General features: G+C 50.0%; 1 protein-coding gene across 3 annotated transcripts in view; it reads left to right on the plus strand.

Moving 5' to 3' along the window:
* The window catches only part of LOC143973662 (uncharacterized), a 143,171-nt gene that overhangs the window by 70,911 nt on the left and 53,457 nt on the right, over positions 1-18,803 (plus strand). Inside the window, exons 3-4 of one of the 3 annotated variants that reach the window (XM_077474525.1) lie at positions 7,078-7,169; positions 9,106-9,430. In XM_077474525.1, the coding sequence (XP_077330651.1) occupies positions 7,078-7,169; positions 9,106-9,210 (197 nt within the window). In that variant the 3' untranslated portion in view covers positions 9,211-9,430. Of the gene's footprint in view, positions 1-7,077; positions 7,170-9,105; positions 9,431-18,803 lie in introns of those variants that run through there. The other 2 variants (XM_077474524.1, XM_077474526.1) reach the window with 2 other exon arrangements.

The raw sequence follows: 18,803 nt of genomic DNA on the forward strand, positions 1-18,803 counted from the left end.
AGGGATGAGGACACTGAACATTGAAGCTCGGGGATAGGGATGAGGCCACTGAACATTGAAGCTCGGGGATAAGGATGAGGACACTGAACATTGAAGCTCGGGGATAGGGATGAGGACACTGAACATTGAAGCTCGGGGATAGGGATGAGGACACTGAACATTGAAGCAGGGGGATAAGGATGAGGACACTGAACATTGAAGCTCGGGGATAGGGATGAGGACACTGAACATTGAAGCTCGGGGATAGGGATGAGGACACTGAACATTGAAGCTTGGGGATAGGGATCTCTGCTTTGCTTGTCAGTGTCACACACAGTGCGCAGCCGCAGAGTGTGGAGGAGGGGGGAGGGGGTCAGTCATTGTTAATAGTGATAGTGAGTGGGCTGGTGGCAGCTTAGGCGCCAGGTTGTGATTTCTGGTGGCATTGGTGACCTGGCGCCTGGGGTTTGTGGAGCCCTGGTGTATGTCTTATGTTGATTGTAACTAAAAAATGTCATAAAAAAGGACTTGATTTAAAAAATATTAAAAAAACATTTGTACCTATGGGAATGTGACCCCAAAACATTTTTTTTAAAAAAAAAATTTCTTTGAAAAAAAAAATTTTTTTTGAAAAAAAAAAAAACATTTTTTGAAAAAAAAAAAAATTTTTTTTGAAAAAAAAAAATATGAAGAAAATAATATACTTTGAAAAAAAAAAGTGAAAAAAAAATTTTTTGGGGAAAAAAAAAAAAAAAAATAAATTTATAAAAAAAAAAAAATCTTTGAATAAAAACACTTACCAATCTCAGTGTCTGTATCCCGGTGATGTCTATTGGCTTTACAGCCGGAACCGAAACATCGAACGACGGCTCTGAAACAGCCGCGCACAAACGCTCGGGTCCTCTTCAGCTTGGAGGGCTTTTTGGTTGGGGTATCTGCAGGCTGGTCACTGACACCTCCTACCATGGCCCTTCCTTTGCTGGGTTTCTCTTTGATGTTTTTCAGAGAAACAATCTGATTACATTTAAATCGGTTCATTATTAAGAATAAAGAAACTCGCTTTAAATGTATGACAACAAATATTGCAATGAAATTGAATTGACCGAAATCAAATCCAATAATATCACAAGGTATCTCTCAGGAGAGATAAAAGCCAACCTCACTTGTCAGTGGACAGTCAACTTCTGATGAATTCTGCCCCAGCGTCTGAATATATAGGGGGACTCAGCCAATGAAATCACAGCGACTTTGGCTCAGCCAATCACAGTGACTTTGGCTCAGCCAATCACAGTGACTTTGGCTCAGCCAATGAAATCACAGTGCAGTCATGTGACTTTTTTTTTTTTTTTTTGAAAAATTAACTGACGATTTTTCTTAAAGGAGCCAGTATACGGATGTAATAGGGATATACGGCTCCTGGAAGAACATGTTATTGTGAATGAGATTTAACCCTTACAGTCCCATGGCTGAAATAAAGATCTCTATTCTTATGATAACATTGTGAATGGAGCCTTAGAAATCCTCTCCGCACATCAAATCTTTTCATTTCTTTTATTTTATCATTATTACACACCAATTATTTCTCCATGAGGGGGGGAGGGGTGATGAGCCTCACGCTGCTCCCCGGGGCCGCCCGCCGTGTGAAGATCCGTACCGCGCTCTACTAACCAATCACAATTGATAACGGAAGTGACGTTCAGTCGCAGCCATCTTACTATACCCCGCACTCCTCTATAGTAAGCATACACTGAGAAGGCGGACATCTTGTTACACCCACCGGAGTTTGATGCATAAATAGAGTATTTAGAAATCGGAATGTTTGGATGTTACATTTTAAAAGCCGCGGCAAACCTGCCCACCTCACACGTTTGCTAATGTGACAGAAAACTCTGAGTTCAGTCCGTGGGATTTCACCATATAACCTCCGATTTGTGTTTTATAAAAAGTGTAAAATGCAAAACTCTGGTGGGTGTAACAAGATGTCCGCCTTCCCCCCCCCCTTCTCGGTCTATCCTCACAGTGGAGGAGTGCCTGGTGTAGCAAGATGGCGACGACGGATCGTCACTTCCGTTACTAATTCTGAGGGGTCGCGGAATCTGACGGAACACCGGAGCCAGCGCTGCAGCGGTCAGTCCGCCCGATTCTCTTGTATGAAATCTTCACTCTCCACCCTTTGTCTCTCAGCTCCTCCCCTATCACACAGGCTCCACCCTCCTCGCACTCATCTCCGTGGTAACCGTACACTGCAGGGGGAGGAGATAAGAGACACAGCCCCACCCCTCATTCCTCCTCTCTGTTTACTAATATGGAGGCGTCCAATCAGCGGCGGGACAAGTGACCAGCAAGGAAGGCGGGGCCGGTAGCGGAAGGGGCGGGGCAGGGATTGAAATGCACAGTGTCTGGTAGTCATGATCATCTCTCGCCAGGTGAGACCCCGAAGTATCGAGGGGGAGGGGGAGTGTCCACTATAGAGGGTCCCCCTCCCCCAACACACACAGAGGACCAATCATAGGCTGAGCTCTACTACCATCCCCCATCATCCCACGAGGGACCCCAACTCTACTCAGCTATACAGAGGGGGAGGGGCAGTGTGAGAGGGAGGGGTGTCAGGTGAGGGGGAGGGTGTAAGGTGAGGTGATGAGGAGTATTGATGGGGGGCACACTTTAGTGACACTGGTAGGTGACACTGATGAGGCACGGGTAGGGGGCACACTTTAGTGGCACTGGTAGGTGACACTGATGAGGCACGGGTAGGGGGCACACTTTAGTGGCACTGGTAGGTGACACTGATGAGGCACGGGTAGGGGGCACACTTTAGTGACACTGGTAGGTGACACTGATGAGGCACGGGTAGGGGGCACACTTTAGTGACACTGGTAGGTGACACTGATGAGGCACGGGTAGGGGGCATACTTTAGTGGCACTGGTAGGTGACACTGATGAGGCACGGGTAGGGGGGCACACTTTAGTGGCACTGGTAGGTGACACTGATGAGGCACGGGTAGGGGGCACACTTTAGTGGCACTGGTAGGTGACACTGATGAGGCACGGGTAGGGGGCACAGACTAGCGGCACTGGTAGGTGACACTGATGAGGCACGGGTAGGGGGCACACTTTAGTGGCACTGGTAGGTGACACTGATGAGGCACGGGTAGGGGGCACACTTTAGTGGCACTGGTAGGTGACACTGATGAGGCACGGGTAGGGGGCACACTTTAGTGGCACTGGTAGGTGACACTGATGAGGCACGGGTAGGGGGCACACTTTAGTGACACTGGTAGGTGACACTGATGAGGCACGGGTAGGGGGCACACTTTAGTGGCACTGGTAGGTGACACTGATGAGGCACGGGTAGGGGGCACACTTTAGTGGCACTGGTAGGTGACACTGATGAGGCACGGGTAGGGGGCACAGACTAGCGGCACTGGTAGGTGACACTGATGAGGCACGGGTAGGGGGCACACTTTAGTGGCACTGGTAGGTGACACTGATGAGGCACGGGTAGGGGGCACAGACTAGCGGCACTGATGGGCACATATTGGGACCGATGTCCCTGTAACAGAAGCTGGTTACTGGCTGCTTTATTTTCTCCTTCCGCTGATTGTGAGAATAAAAAAGCAGATAATCGGCTTCTGTTTACTTCTGTGATCAGCTGTTGGCTGAGAGCTGATCATGTGATAAAGTGCCGCAGCGATTGGCTCTTTACCCTGTTCTGTGATCAGCTGAGTGGGAAGAACTCGATGATTGGAGAGCAGGGGGCACGTGAGCGGCACCATCACGGGAGGACATCTGTGGTCTCCCTCCCACCACCGGAAGGCCGCGCTGTAACAGTCTTTCTATAGCGCCGGTGGAAAGTAGTTAACGGCTTGCCGACCAGCCGCCGCGGTTGTACTGCGGAAACGCGGCTCTGCGAATCGCCGTCATGTTACGTTGCTTCCATATTCAGCCACTAGGGGCGCGCGTGCTCGTCCATGGAACCGATGCCATCACCCGGAGAACAGCGATCTGTGTGTTTCTTATCTGAGGGGAGAAGAGACAGATCATCTGTTCACACAGAGTATGAAGAGCCATCTGTCATCTCCCCTACACAGTCCCCTCCCCCCCTTCAGTTAGAACATGTAGTAGAGGACGCATTAACCCCTTGATCGCCCCCTAGTGTTAACCCCTTCCCTGCCAGTGACATGTTTACAGTAATTGATGCATATTTATAGCATTGATCGCTGTATAAATGCCAATAGTCCCAAAAAATGTGTCAAAATTGTCCGACGTGTCCGCCATGTTGCCGTCCCGGTAAAAGTTGCAAGTCGCCGGCATTACTAGTAAAAATAATAAAATAATAAATATGCCATAACTATCCCTATTTTGTAGACGCTTTACCTTTTGCGTAAACCAATCAATATACACTTATTGATTTTTTTTTTCTACAAAAATATGTAGAATACGTGTCGGCCTAAACTGGGGAAAAAATATTTTTTATATATCTTTGGGGGATATTTATTATAGCAAAAAGTAAAAAAAACATTACTTTGTTTTTTTTTTTGTTTTCAAAATTGTCGCTTTTTTTGTTTATAACGCAAAAAAGAAAAAATGAAGAGGCGATTAAATACCTCCAAAAAAAAGCTCTATTTGTGGTGGGGGGGGGGGCATTTATTTATTTATTTATTTTTGGATGCTACGTCACCCAACTGCATAATGGTCAGTTAAAGCGACGCAGTGCTGAATTGCAAAAAGTTCTCTGGTCAGGAGGGGGGGTAAAATCTTTCGGGGCTGAAGCGGTTAAAGTGGTTGTAAAAAGAAAAAGCACCTGGGTGCAGCAGCCCCCTCCTTATACTTACCTGAGCCAGTAATGTGCAGGAGGTCAGTGGCTCTCCCGGGTCTCTTCTCATTCATTGGCTCTGTATACTGTCAATCTGAGATAATGAGAGGGGGGGGGCTGAGCTGCACTCTGTGACTGGGCACACCGAGCAATAACTTGGGATGGAGCCCTGCTCAGGTGCCCCCCAGAGCAAGCAGCTGGGAAGGTCTGTAATTATGAACTGGTAATAACGGGAAGAACTACTCATGAAAGAGACCTTTCAGATGGTGAGTTGGGCGGGGGGCGGTAAAAACAGGCATCTGATGTAGTTTTGCAGTCTGGATGTTTGGGACTGAGCAGTATAGAGGTATATAGTGTAAGCTTTGTGCTGTCAGTGTGATCTCCCGCCCCGGGATTGGAGAGGTCTGTGCTGCTCACATAACATTGTCTCGCCTCTTCTGGCTGATTTCTGAGGTGCTGCGGCCCGATTCCTCCCATGATCACAATTAGGGTTGTCACCTTTTCTTCACCTCAAACCCAAACACTTGATCGGTGCACACCAATTTTTATTATAGTATAAACTATAGATATATTTTGGTATTAAATAATATTTCTAATCATATGAAGTTAATAACAAGAGTCCCCCTTTACGTCAGAGTCCACGGAGTCCCCCCTTTATATCTGAACTCACAGAGTTCCCTTTCACTCTAAGGGGGGACTCTGCAGACTCTGATGTAAGGGAGAATTCTGGGGACTCTAACATAAGGGATGCTCTGGGAACCCTGATTTAAGGGGGGACACTGAGAACACTGATGTATGGAGAGAACCCTGATTTACCTTAGTGTACTCTCTCAGAGGCAGGAGAGAGAAGGGGTAGACTTCAGACACGGAGGGATGGTGAGCTCACTCACCCTTTGGAAGTCAGCACCTCTCATCCAAATGTATCTGAGGCTGCTGGGCTTCAAATTTTCGGCCCCCACTTTCCTTTTTCTGAGGCACAGCACCAGGCATTGGAATGTGGGCAGACAAAGAGGAGTAGGGGGTGGGGGGAAGAGGTGCAGATTGAGCCCTCTCTCCTCTCCTGTCTGTGTGTGTTTTGTTGGGGAAGAGGGAATTGTTAGTGCTGGCTTTGGGCTGTGTGAAAGAGAGTGTTACAGACACTCTCAGCTTAGACAACTGCAGCCAGCAACCCAGCTGGGAGGCCATAGTACAGTTTAAATAATGTGTCTGGGTCTCAGAGAGTCTGAAACCCGGACACATGATTCCAAACCCGAACTGTCCGGGTGAATCCTGGACAGGTGGCAACCCTAATCACAATAGTCTCTCTAGGGCTGAAACAACTAATCCATTATGAAATGAATCGATTACTATTTTCATAATCGATGAATCGGCCGGTAACCTAATGGGTTAAAAAAACCTAAAATGAGCCCTTTATAATACAAAGATAGCAAATAATCGCTACTATAAATATTCCTGTCACTGTTCTAAAGTAAAAAATGAACCCCTTTCAGTAGTGATTATCGGCTTTTTCTACTATAAAGGGCTCATTTTAGTTTTTTAGTTTTTAACCCCATTATGTTACTAAACGCGTTAGACCCGGTTCACATCTATGCGTTTTTGGTGCTTTTTGCAGAAATGCACTGCAGTTCATTTCCATGGTTTCCTATGGGACACGTTCACATCTGAAAGGGGCGGGGACTTTTAAACGCAAAATAATGCTTTATTGGTTCAATATACTTCAATGGAGAAGCTGCAGAAAAGCGTGTCATGTGTTTTTGCAGCAATTTGTGTGCCCAAAAAAAATGTAAAAATACAAATTGCAGAAAAATCACGTGCGCAAAAATCAAAACGCACAGCAAAAGGCACTGCAGAAACAGATCAAAAGCAAACTGCATAGGTGTGTACCGAGCCTTGTGCTGACCACACCGATCAATTTTCAGATGAGAATATTCAGACTAAAAATCTTTCTACATTCGCTGAATGAAAGAATTTTGTTTGAAATTTTCACTTGTTTTTAAAATGAAGGTAATATCTGAATGAAAACCACATCCACTGTCTGAAAATTCCTTCCACTAAGACCTTTTCTGTTATTTCTACATTTTCCCCTCACTGTGGTTGAAAATGAACGTCAATTTGATCCACATTTTTTTTTTAAGGTTATTAAGCGATTAATCGGCCAACTAATGGATGGTGAAAATAATGGTTAGTTGCAGCCCTAATTCTCTCCCAGTGTTGCTGGGAGAAACCTTGAAACACAACGTACATCCTCCAAGCTAATGAAGCCAATCCTCTTTTATTCACAGATGTGTCCATCACCAACGTTCGCCATCCCAGCTTCACCATTCATGCAGAAGTTTGCTTATGGAACCGGTGTCAGCGTTTACCTGATGAAAAGGTCAGCTCAGCATTCATCATCTTGTTTTGTCGGAGAATAAAGGTGGGGGGAGGGGGAGAATGTTCCAAAATAGATGACAAAGTAGGACGTGTTACTAGTCAGCAAATCTAGGACAGGTAAGTCCTGCATATTGGTGACTACATATCGGAAGTGAAGGCCGGGTTCACACTTGTGGGAATTGGATGAGGGTTTCCCCGCATCCATTTCACATGACGGGAGAGTGTGACCGGCTGTCATTGGAGCCGCTTCACACATCTCCGGGGCGGCTACAGAGCGCACTGCAGAAGGGTCCGGTGTGTCTTTGGCTGTTTTCAGGTCTGAATTGAGGCAAAATTCTGCCCCCCCCCCCCATAAAAAACGGAGAACAGGGGCGCTCCACAAACCGTGTGAACCCAGCCTTAAATCGGAGCTCCGCCCAAAAGGGATGTACTGCTTTTACCACCCCCCATTACCTAGTTTCAACAGGTTCCTGCACCCACTTCTGCTTGGGCAGAAGTTCTCACCCCTCCCCCCTGCGATTTTCTGGGAAACGTCACAGGTCCCAGAAGATTGCATGACCTGTGGAGAGGCAGCCACCTTTTCCAGGCTTTACTGTCTCAGGGCCGCTCTGTGCAGTTAAGTAGTATAACATGTTCTTCTAAAGTCTGTGGTTTTTTGTTTATTGAAAAACATAATTTTAAGGTTCAAAGCAAGTTTCTCGGCCCCCTAGTATTTCTGGCTGTGGCCAATGTAAGTAAGGGCTAATCATTTATGTAGAATTTACAGAAGCAGCTGGGACTGGTGTCTAGCTATGGGGAGGAGTGGAGGATCAGCCCTGCTTTAACCACTTAAGGACCGCCTCGCGCCAATATATACGTCGGCAGAATGGCACGGCTGGACACAATCACGTACCGGTACGTGATTCTTTAAGTGCCCAGCCGTGGGTCGGGAGCGCGCGGCTGGCTCCCGACCCGGTCCTGTGATCTGTGGCCGCGGGACCAGCGGACCCGATCGCCGCTGGTGTCCCGCGATCGGGTCACAGAGCTGAAGAAGGAGGAGAGGTCTGTGTAAACAAGCCTCTCCCCGTGCTTCCCTGAGGGGCTGTCACCGATCGTCTCTTGTTCTGGGCGCGTCTCCGATCTCAGTAAAGAAACATCGGCTCTTTACCCATGTGATCACCTGTGTCCAATCATATGTAAACAAGGAAATGGCAGTTATCTGCTTGACTCTCTCACTGAAAGAGTGGGAGGAGAGAGCCGATCAGCAGCATTTCCTCACAGGGGAGACCTGTACATATCATCGGTGCCGCCCCATCTGTACCCCATCGGTGCCGCCTCATCTGTGCCCCATCGGTGCCACCTCATCTGTGCCCCATCGGTGCCCCCTCATCTGTGCCCCATCGGTGTCGCCTCATCTGTGCCCCATCGGTGCCGCCTCATCTGTGCCCCATCTGTACCCCATCGGTGCCACCTCATCTGTACCCCATCGGTGCCGCCTCATCTGTGCCCCATCGGTGCAGGAGAAAAATGACTTATTTACAACATTTTCTAACAGAAACAGACTTTTTTTTGTTTGTTTGCTTTACAATATTTGGTCTTGAGTATTGAGGTGGTTAATGGCCCCTTTTCATATCCACCAAATCCTCTACAATTCTGCGGCAGTGCTTAGTATTATTCTTAAAATCAATCCCTGTGTCCCCATGGAGCTCCTTGGATTTCAGGCCCCTAAATGTGTCACATCTTCTTCTCTCTAATGGACAACGAAGCTCTTGATTCGAATGTCAAATGCTAGTTTGTACTGGTCCGAGGAGCTGGCATTTTACAGCTGTGTGATGGGAGGAAGATGATTTTCTTTTTCTTTAAACTCCCATCAAGTAGGGCTATGTGGTAGACTTTAAATTCTGATTCTGATTGTGCCGTCTGTAATCAATAACTGTTCATCTCCATTCTCTGTCCAGAGGAATCCTTCATGGATGACTTTGATGAGGGCGCTTATTACGAAGCTTTGGGCACGAGACCGGCACTTAACATGGACAAGCTGGATGAGTCCTACCAGAAGGTGATTGAATTGTTCTTCGTGTGCACCAGCGAGAACCCCAAGGAACGGCCTTCTGCACCTCCAATTGTGGAGGCCTTGGAAGCGCAGGGGGTCAAGTAGTCATTTAGAATTCTGTTTAAAGGTTTCTGTTGGAATGGTTTTAATGTTTTTAACTATGAGAAGGCAGCTTTGTGTTGCTGTAATGTTTTCTAGAATGGTAGATTAGAGCAATGGTGAGCTCTGCTCTTCATCAGAGGTACTAATGCTGCCATATGAGGCTAGAAGTAAACTCAGCAGTTATGTCCCACGTAGCAGGTCCCTGACATCATGTATGTCATTCCAATGTGAAAGTATTGCTGGCCTTGCTGTATATAGCACTGAGGCACACAAACCTACCTCTAGCCAATGATGGTGCCACCTTTTGGAGTCTTCCTGAAGACACTTCTGCTGCCCCCATCCATCATGGTCACATCCTATAAGGCACATGCCCAGCCCAGCTTTTATTTTAGAATAACTGTGGCAACCAGGTATTACAAGGGTGTTTGGGTGCTGGAGGTAGGGTTTGATTTGTACAAAACCTAAACGTGATACAAGGTGCACTTTCATATGGGGGGAAAGTGTAAATGGAGAGTTTACTTCCCACTTTACCTCCAGCAACCCCTTTGCAGTTCTCTACACATAACTGCAGCAAACAGCCCTCAAGTACCTATTGACTTATGTAAGCTGCCCTAAGGTCCTACCAGGCTGCTGTATGCCAGATACTTCTAGTTCTGAGCCATGGTTGGGATTTCTTTGTAAATCTGAGACATTGATTGGCTGCTCAGACCAAGGAAGATACTTTTTGGGCCTTTGCATAGCATAGAACCTGTTCCTCCTGCCCTACTAGAAGTATTAAAGAAAAAAGCTGGAGGGAGTTTGCTTGTAGGCACGGCCTGCTGTCCTCTCCAAGATGGCTGCCTGGAGCTCATAGCAGAAGATGATTAGTCTTTAGTAGGTTCCTGCTGGTGTTTTGTCAGATTAGGCGGACCGTCAAAGTGTAACGCAAGTGACGTTTCGTCGCCGCCATCTTGCTACACCCCGCACTTGTCCCTAGTGAAGATACGGTGAGAAGGGGGAAAGCAGACATCTTGTTACACCCCGTACTCCTCCACGGTCAGGATACAGTGAGAAGGGGTAAGGGGACATCTTGTTACACCCCGTACACCTCCACAGTAAGGATACAGTGAGAAGGGGGTAAGGGGACATCTTGTTACACCCTGTACACCTCCACGGTAAGGATACTGTGAGAAGGGGGTAAGGGGACATCTTGTTACACTCCGTACACCTCCACAGTAAGGATACAGTGAGAAGGGGTAAGCGGACATCTTGTTACACCCTGTACACCTCCACAGTAAGGATACAGTGAGAAGGGGTAAGCGGACATCTTGTTACACCCCGTACACCTCCACAGTAAGGATACAGTGAGAAGGCGTAAGCGGACATCTTGTTACACCCCGTACACCTCCACGGTAAGGATACAGTGAGAAGGGGTAAGTGGACATCTTGTTACACCCCGTACTCCTCCACGGTCAGGATACAGTGAGAAGGGGGTAAGCGGACATCTTGTTACACCCTGTACACCTCCACAGTAAGGATACAGTGAGAAGGGGTAAGGGGACATCTTGTTACACCCCGTACACCTCCACGGTAAGGATACAGTGAGAAGGGGTAAGTGGACATCTTGTTACACCCCGTACTCCTCCACGGTCAGGATACTGTGAGAAGGGGGTAAGCGGACATCTTGTTACACCCTGTACACCTCCACAGTAAGGATACAGTGAGAAGGGGTAAGCGGACATCTTGTTACACCCCGTACACCTCCACAGTAAGGATACAGTGAGAAGGGGTAAGCGGACATCTTGTTACACCCCGTACACCTCCACAGTAAGGATACAGTGAGAAGGGGTAAGCGGACATCTTGTTACACCCCGTACACCTCCACGGTAAGGATACAGTGAGAAGGGGTAAGTGGACATCTTGTTACACCCCGTACTCCTCCACGGTCAGGATACAGTGAGAAGGGGTAAGGGGACATCTTGTTACACCCCGTACACCTCCACAGTAAGGATACAGTGAGAAGGGGTAAGGGGACATCTTGTTACACCCCGTACACCTCCACAGTAAGGATACAGTGAGAAGGGGGTAAGGGGACATCTTGTTACACCCTGTACACCTCCACAGTAAGGATACAGTGAGAAGGGGTAAGGGGACATCTTGTTACACCCCGTTCACCTCCACAGTAAGGATACAGTGAGAAGGGGGTAAGGGGACATCTTGTTACACCCTGTACACCTCCACGGTAAGGATACAGTGAGAAGGGGGTAAGGGGACATCTTGTTACACCCCGTACACCTCCACAGTAAGGATACAGTGAGAAGGGGTAAGCGGACATCTTGTTACACCCCGTACTCCTCCACGGTCAGGATACAGTGAGAAGGGGTAAGGGGACATCTTGTTACACCCCGTACTCCTCCACGGTCAGGATACAGTGAGAAGGGGTAAGGGGACATCTTGTTACACCCCGTACACCTCCACAGTAAGGATACAGTGAGAAGGGGTAAGGGGACATCTTGTTACACCCCGTACACCTCCACAGTAAGGATACAGTGAGAAGGGGGTAAGGGGACATCTTGTTACACCCTGTACACCTCCACAGTAAGGATACAGTGAGAAGGGGTAAGGGGACATCTTGTTACACCCCGTTCACCTCCACAGTAAGGATACAGTGAGAAGGGGGTAAGGGGACATCTTGTTACACCCTGTACACCTCCACGGTAAGGATACAGTGAGAAGGGGGTAAGGGGACATCTTGTTACACCCCGTACACCTCCACAGTAAGGATACAGTGAGAAGGGGTAAGCGGACATCTTGTTACACCCCGTACTCCTCCACGGTCAGGATACAGTGAGAAGGGGTAAGGGGACATCTTGTTACACCCCGTACTCCTCCACGGTCAGGATACAGTGAGAAGGGGTAAGGGGACATCTTGTTACACCCCGTACTCCTCCACGGTAAGGATACAGTGAGAAGGGGGTAAGGGGACATCTTGTTACACCCCGTACACCTCCACAGTAAGGATACAGTGAGAAGGGGGTAAGGGGACATCTTGTTACACCCTGTACACCTCCACGGTAAGGATACAGTGAGAAGGGGGTAAGGGGACATCTTGTTACACTCCGTACACCTCCACAGTAAGGATACTGTGAGAAGGGGGTAAGGGGACATCTTGTTACACCCTGCACACCTCCACAGTAAGGATACAGTGAGAAGGGGTAAGCGGACATCTTGTTACACCCCGTACACCTCCACAGTAAGGATACAGTGAGAAGGGGGTAAGGGGACATCTTGTTACACCCTGTACACCTCCACAGTAAGGATACAGTGAGAAGGGGGTAAGGGGACATCTTGTTACACCCCGTACACCTCCACAGTAAGCATACAGTGAGAAGGGGTAAGCGGACATCTTGTTACACCCTGTACACCTCCACAGTAGGGATACAGTGAGAAGGGGGTAAGGGGACATCTTGTTACACCCCGTACACCTCCACAGTGAGGATACTGTGAGAAGGGAGTTAGCGGACATCTTGTTACACCCTGTACACCTCCACAGTAATGATACAGTGAGAAGGGGGTAAGGGGACATCTTGTTACACCCCGTACACCTCCACAGTAAGGATACAGTGAGAAGGGGGTAAGCGGACATCTTGTTACACCCCGTACACCTCCACAGTAAGGATACAGTGAGAAGGGGTAAGCGGACATCTTGTTACACCCCGTACTCCTCCACGGTCAGGATACAGTGAGAAGGGGTAAGGGGACATCTTGTTACACCCCGTACACCTCCACAGTAAGGATACAGTGAGAAGGGGGTAAGGGGACATCTTGTTACACCCCGTACACCTCCACAGTAAGGATACAGTGAGAAGGGGGTAAGGGGACATCTTGTTACACCCCGTACACCTCCACAGTAAGGATACAGTGAGAAGGGGTAAGCGGACATCTTGTTACACCCCGTACTCCTCCACGGTCAGGATACCGTGAGAAGGGGTAAGGGGACATCTTGTTACACCCCGTTCACCTCCACAGTAAGGATACAGTGAGAAGGGGGTAAGGGGACATATTGTTACACCCCGTTCACCTCCACAGTAAGGATACTGTGAGAAAGGGTAAGGGGACATCTTGTTACACCCCGTACACCTCCACAGTAAGGATACAGTGAGAAGGGGGTAAGGGGACATCTTGTTACACCCCGTACACCTCCACAGTAAGGATACAGTGAGAAGGGGTAAGCGGACATCTTGTTACACCCCGTACTCCTCCACGGTCAGGATACCGTGAGAAGGGGTAAGGGGACATCTTGTTACACCCCGTTCACCTCCACAGTAAGGATACAGTGAGAAGGGGGTAAGGGGACATCTTGTTACACCCCGTACACCTCCACAGTAAGGATACAGTGAGAAGGGGGTAAGGGGACATATTGTAAGGCCGCGTACACACGGGCGGACTGTTCGCTCAACTTTGTCCGCTGAACAGTGTTTCAGCGGACAGTCCGCTCGTGTGTGGGGCTTCAGCGGACAGTTTCAGCGGACAGTTTGACGAACAAAGTTTTTCGGAAATTCCGAAAAACTGTCCGCTGAAACTTAGTTTGAGCGGACAGTCCGCCCGTGTGTAGGCCACTTTCGAAATGAGCAAACTGTTCCCGCTCGGAGGAAAGTCCGCTCATTTCGAGCGCGTCTCCAGGTAGGCGGGGACCGCGAAGGAGACGTCGCGGGCCCCGCCGCCTGGAATGGACTTAAAGGGGAACCCCAACGCCGAAAAAAATCAGCGTGGGGGTCCCCCCAAAGTCCACAACAGACCCTTGTCCGAGCACGCTACCCGGCCGGCCAGGAAAGGGGGGCGAGCGAGCGCGCCCCACCCTCCCGAGCCGTACCAGGCCGCGTGCCCTCAACATGGGGGGTGCCATGGGGAAGGGGAGGCCGCGCGGCCCCCCCATCCCAAAGCACCTTGTCCCCATGTTGATGAGGACAAGGGCCTCTTCCCGACAACCCTGGCCGTTGGTTGTCGGGGTCTGCGTGCGGGGGGCTTATCGGAATCCGGGAGCCCCCTTTAATAAGGGGGCCCCCGGATACCGGCCCCCCACCCTATGTGAATGAGTATGGGGTACAATGTACCCCTACCCATTCACCTGTAAAATAAAAGTACCCAAAAAAAAACACAACACACGAGATAAAATATTTTATTGCACAGCTCCGGGGGTCTTCCGTCTTCGGGGGTCTTCTCGCCGGACTCCTCCGCTATCTTCTTGTAGCTCTTTTGCTAGCGGAGGAGCCCGGCTTTCTTCCTCCCTGCCGCCGGCCTCTTCTCCCGACTTCGGGGGTCTTGTCCCCCTCTTCGGTTCTTCTGCCGGGCCACCGCGCCTTCTTATAGCTCTTTTACAGGCGGTGGCCCGGTCTTCTGTCGCCTTCCGGTCGCCTTCCGTTCTTCTTCTTCTTCTTCTTCTCCAGGAGATGTTGACACGTCGCTCTCTCCGTCCGGAATGCCAGAGCCGCGCTGCGCGGCCACTTATATAGTGACAATGGGGCGGTGTCACATGGTATATGTCACATGGGTTGGTCACATGGTGACCCCGCCCCCTTACGATGTCATAGTCCCCATGTGACATCAACCCATGTGACATCAACCCATGTGACCAACCCATGTGACATAAAGCCATGTGACACCGCCCCATTGTCACTATATAAGTGGCCGCGCAGCGCGGCTCTGGCATTCCGGCCGGAGAGAGCGACGTGTCAACATCTCCTGGAGAAGAAGAAGAAGAACAAGAAGAAGAACGGAAGGCGACCGGAAGGCGACAGCGGCGACAGAAGACCGGGCCACCGCCTGTAAAAGAGCTATAAGAAGGCGCGGTGGCCCGGCAGAAGAACCGAAGAGGGGGACAAGACCCCCGAAGTCGGGAGAAGAGGCCGGCGGCGGGGAGGAAGAAAGCCGGACTCCTCCGCTAGCAAAAGAGCTACAAGAAGATAGCGGAGGAGTCCGGCGAGAAGACCCCCGAAGACAGAAGATCCCCGGAGCTGTGCAGTAAAATATTTTATCTCGTGTGTTGTGTTTTTTTTTGGGTACTTTTATTTTACAGGTGAATGGGTAGGGGTACATTGTACCCCATACTCATTCACATAGGGTGGGGGGCCGGTATCCGGGGGCCCCCTTATTAAAGGGGGCTCCCGAATTCCGATAAGCCCCCCGCCCGCAGACCCCGACAACCAACGGCCAGGGTTGTCGGGAAGAGGCCCTTGTCCTCATCAACATGGAGACAAGGTGCTTTGGGGTGGGGGGGCCGCGCGGCCCCCCCTTCCCCAAGGCACCCCCCATGTTGAGGGCACGCGGCCTGGTACGGCTCGGGAGGGTGGGGCGCGCTCGCTCGCCCCCCTTTCCTGGCCGGCCGTGTAGCGTGCTCGGACAAGGGTCTGTTGTGGACTTTGGGGGGACCCCCACGCCGATTTTTTTCAGCGTTGGGGTTCCCCTTTAAGTCCATTCCAGGCGGCGGAGCCCGCGACGTCTCCGTCGCGGGCCCCGCCTACCTGCACACGCGCTCGAAATGAGCGGACTGTTCCCTCGTGTGTGGGCGAGTCCGTTCATTTCAAAAGTTGCGCGGACTGTTTGACGAACTTAGTTTCGGCAGACAGTCCGCCCGTGTGTACGCCGCCTTACACTCCGTACACCTCCACAGTAAGGATACAGTGAGAAGGGGGTAAGGGGACATCTTGTTACACCCCGTACACCTCCACAGTAAGGATACAGTGAGAAGGGGTAAGCGGACATCTTGTTACACCCCTTACACCTCCACAGTAAGGATACAGTGAGAAGGGGGTAAGGGGACATCTTGTTACACCCCGTACACCTCCACAGTAAGGATACAGTGAGAAGGGGTAAGCGGACATCTTGTTACACCCCTTACACCTCCACAGTAAGGATACAGTGAGAAGGGGGTAAGGGGACATCTTGTTACACCCCGTACACCTCCACGGTAAGGATACAGTGAGAAGGGGGTAAGCGGACATCTTGTTACACCCCGTACACCTCCACAGTAAGGATACAGTGAGAAGGGGTAAGCGGACATCTTGTTACACCCCGTACACCTCCACGGTAAGGATACAGTGAGAAGGGGTAAGCGGACATCTTGTTACACCCCGTACACCTCCACAGTAAGGATACAGTGAGAAGGGGTAAGCGGACATCTTGTTACACCCCTTACACCTCCACAGTAAGGATACAGTGAGAAGGAGGTAAGGGGACATCTTGTTACACCCCGTACACCTCCACAGTGAGGATACTGTGAGAAGGGGGTAAGCGGACATCTTGTTACACCCCGTACACCTCCACAGTAAGGATACAGTGAGAAGGGGTAAGCGGACATCTTGTTACACCCCATACACCTCCACAGTAAGGATACTGTGAGAAGGGGGTAAGGGGACATCTTGAGAAGGGGGTAAGGGGACATCTTGTTACACCCCGTACACCTCCACAGTGAGGATACTGTGAGAAGGGGGTTAGCGGACATCTTGTTACACCCTGTACACCTCCACAGTAAGGATACAGTGAGAAGGGGGTAAGGGGACATCTTGTTACACCCCGTACACCTCCACAGTAAGGATACAGTGAGAAGGGGGTAAGGGGACATCTTGTTACACCCTGTACACCTCCACAGTAGGGTTACAGTAAGAAGGGGGTAAGGGGACATCTTGTTACACCCCGTACACCTCCACAGTGAGGATACTGTGAGAAGGGGGTAAGCGGACATCTTGTTACACCCCGTACACCTGCACGGTAAGGATACAGTGAGAAGGGGTAAGCGGACATCTTGTTACACCCCGTACACCTCCACAGTAAGGATACAGTGAGAAGGGGGTAAGGGGACATCTTGTTACACCCCGTACACCTCCACAGTAAGGATACAGTGAGAAGGGGGTAAGGGGACATCTTGTTACACCCCGTACACCTCCACAGTAAGGATACAGTGAGAAGGGGTAAGCGGACATCTTGTTACACCCCGTACACCTCCACAGTAAGGATACTGTGAGAAGGGGGTAAGGGGACATCTTGTTACACCCCGTACACCTCCACAGTAAGGATACAGTGAGAAGGGGGTAAGGGGACATCTTGTTACACCCCGTACACCTCCACAGTAAGGATACAGTGAGAAGGGGGTAAGGGGATATCTTGTTACACCCCGTACACCTCCACAGTAAGGATACAGTGAGAAGGGGTAAGCGGACATCTTGTTACACCCCGTACACCTCCACAGTAAGGATACAGTGAGAAGGGGGTAAGGAGACATCTTGTTACACCCCGTACACCTCCACAGTAAGGATACAGTGAGAAGGGGGTAAGGGGACATCTTGTTACACCCCGTACACCTCCACAGTAAGGATACAGTGAGAAGGGGTAAGCGGACATCTTGTTACACCCCGTACACCTCCACAGTAAGGATACTGTGAGAAGGGGGTAAGGGGACATCTTGTTACACCCCGTACACCTCCACAGTAAGGATACAGTGAGAAGGGGGTAAGGGGACATCTTGTTACACCCTGTACACCTCCACAGTAAGGATACAGTGAGAAGGGGGTAAGGGGATATCTTGTTACACCCTGTACACCTCCACAGTAAGGATACAGTGAGAAGGGGGTAAGGGGACATCTTGTTACACCCTGTACACCTCCACAGTAAGGATACAGGGAGAAGGGGGTAAGGGGACATCTTGTTACACCCCGTACACCTCCACAGTAAGGATACAGTGAGAAGGGGGTAAGGGGACATCTTGTTACACCCCGTACACCTCCACAGTAAGGATACAGTGAGAAGGGGTAAGCGGACATCTTGTTACACCCTGTACACCTCCACAGTAAGGATACAGTGAGAAGGGGGTAAGGGGACATCTTGTTACACCCCGTACACCTCCACAGTAAGCATACAGTGAGAAGGGGTAAGCGGACATCTTGTTACACCCCGTACACCTCCACAGTAAGGATACAGTGAGAAGGGGGTAAGGGGATATCTTTTTACACCCCGTACACCTCCACAGTAAGGATACAGTGAGAAGGGGGTAAGGGGACATCTTGTTACACCCCGTACACCTCCACAGTAAGGACACAGTGAGAAGGGGGTAAGGGGACATCTTGTTACACCCCGTACACCTCCACAGTAAGGATACAGTGAGAAGGGGGTAAGGGGACATCTTGTTACACCCCGTACACCTCCACAGTAAGGATACTGTGAGAAGGGGGTAAGGGGACATCTTGTTACACCCTGTACACCTCCACGGTAAGGATACAGTGAGAAGGGGGTAAGGGGACATCTTGTTACACCCTGTACACCTCCACGGTAAGGATACTGTGAGAAAGGGTAAGGGGACATCTTGTTACACCCTGTACACCTCCACAGTAAGGATACAGTGAGAAGGGGTAAGCGGACATCTTGTTACACCCCGTACACCTCCACAGCAAGGATACAGTGAGAAGGGGTAAGCGGACATCTTGTTACACCCCGTACACCTCCACGGTAGGATACAGTGAGAAGGGGTAA

Source organism: Lithobates pipiens, unplaced genomic scaffold (assembly GCF_037356315.1).
Source record: "Lithobates pipiens isolate NorthernLeopardFrog02 unplaced genomic scaffold, aLitPip1_a1.2 Scaffold_90, whole genome shotgun sequence".
Classification (NCBI taxonomy): Eukaryota; Metazoa; Chordata; class Amphibia; order Anura; family Ranidae; genus Lithobates; species Lithobates pipiens.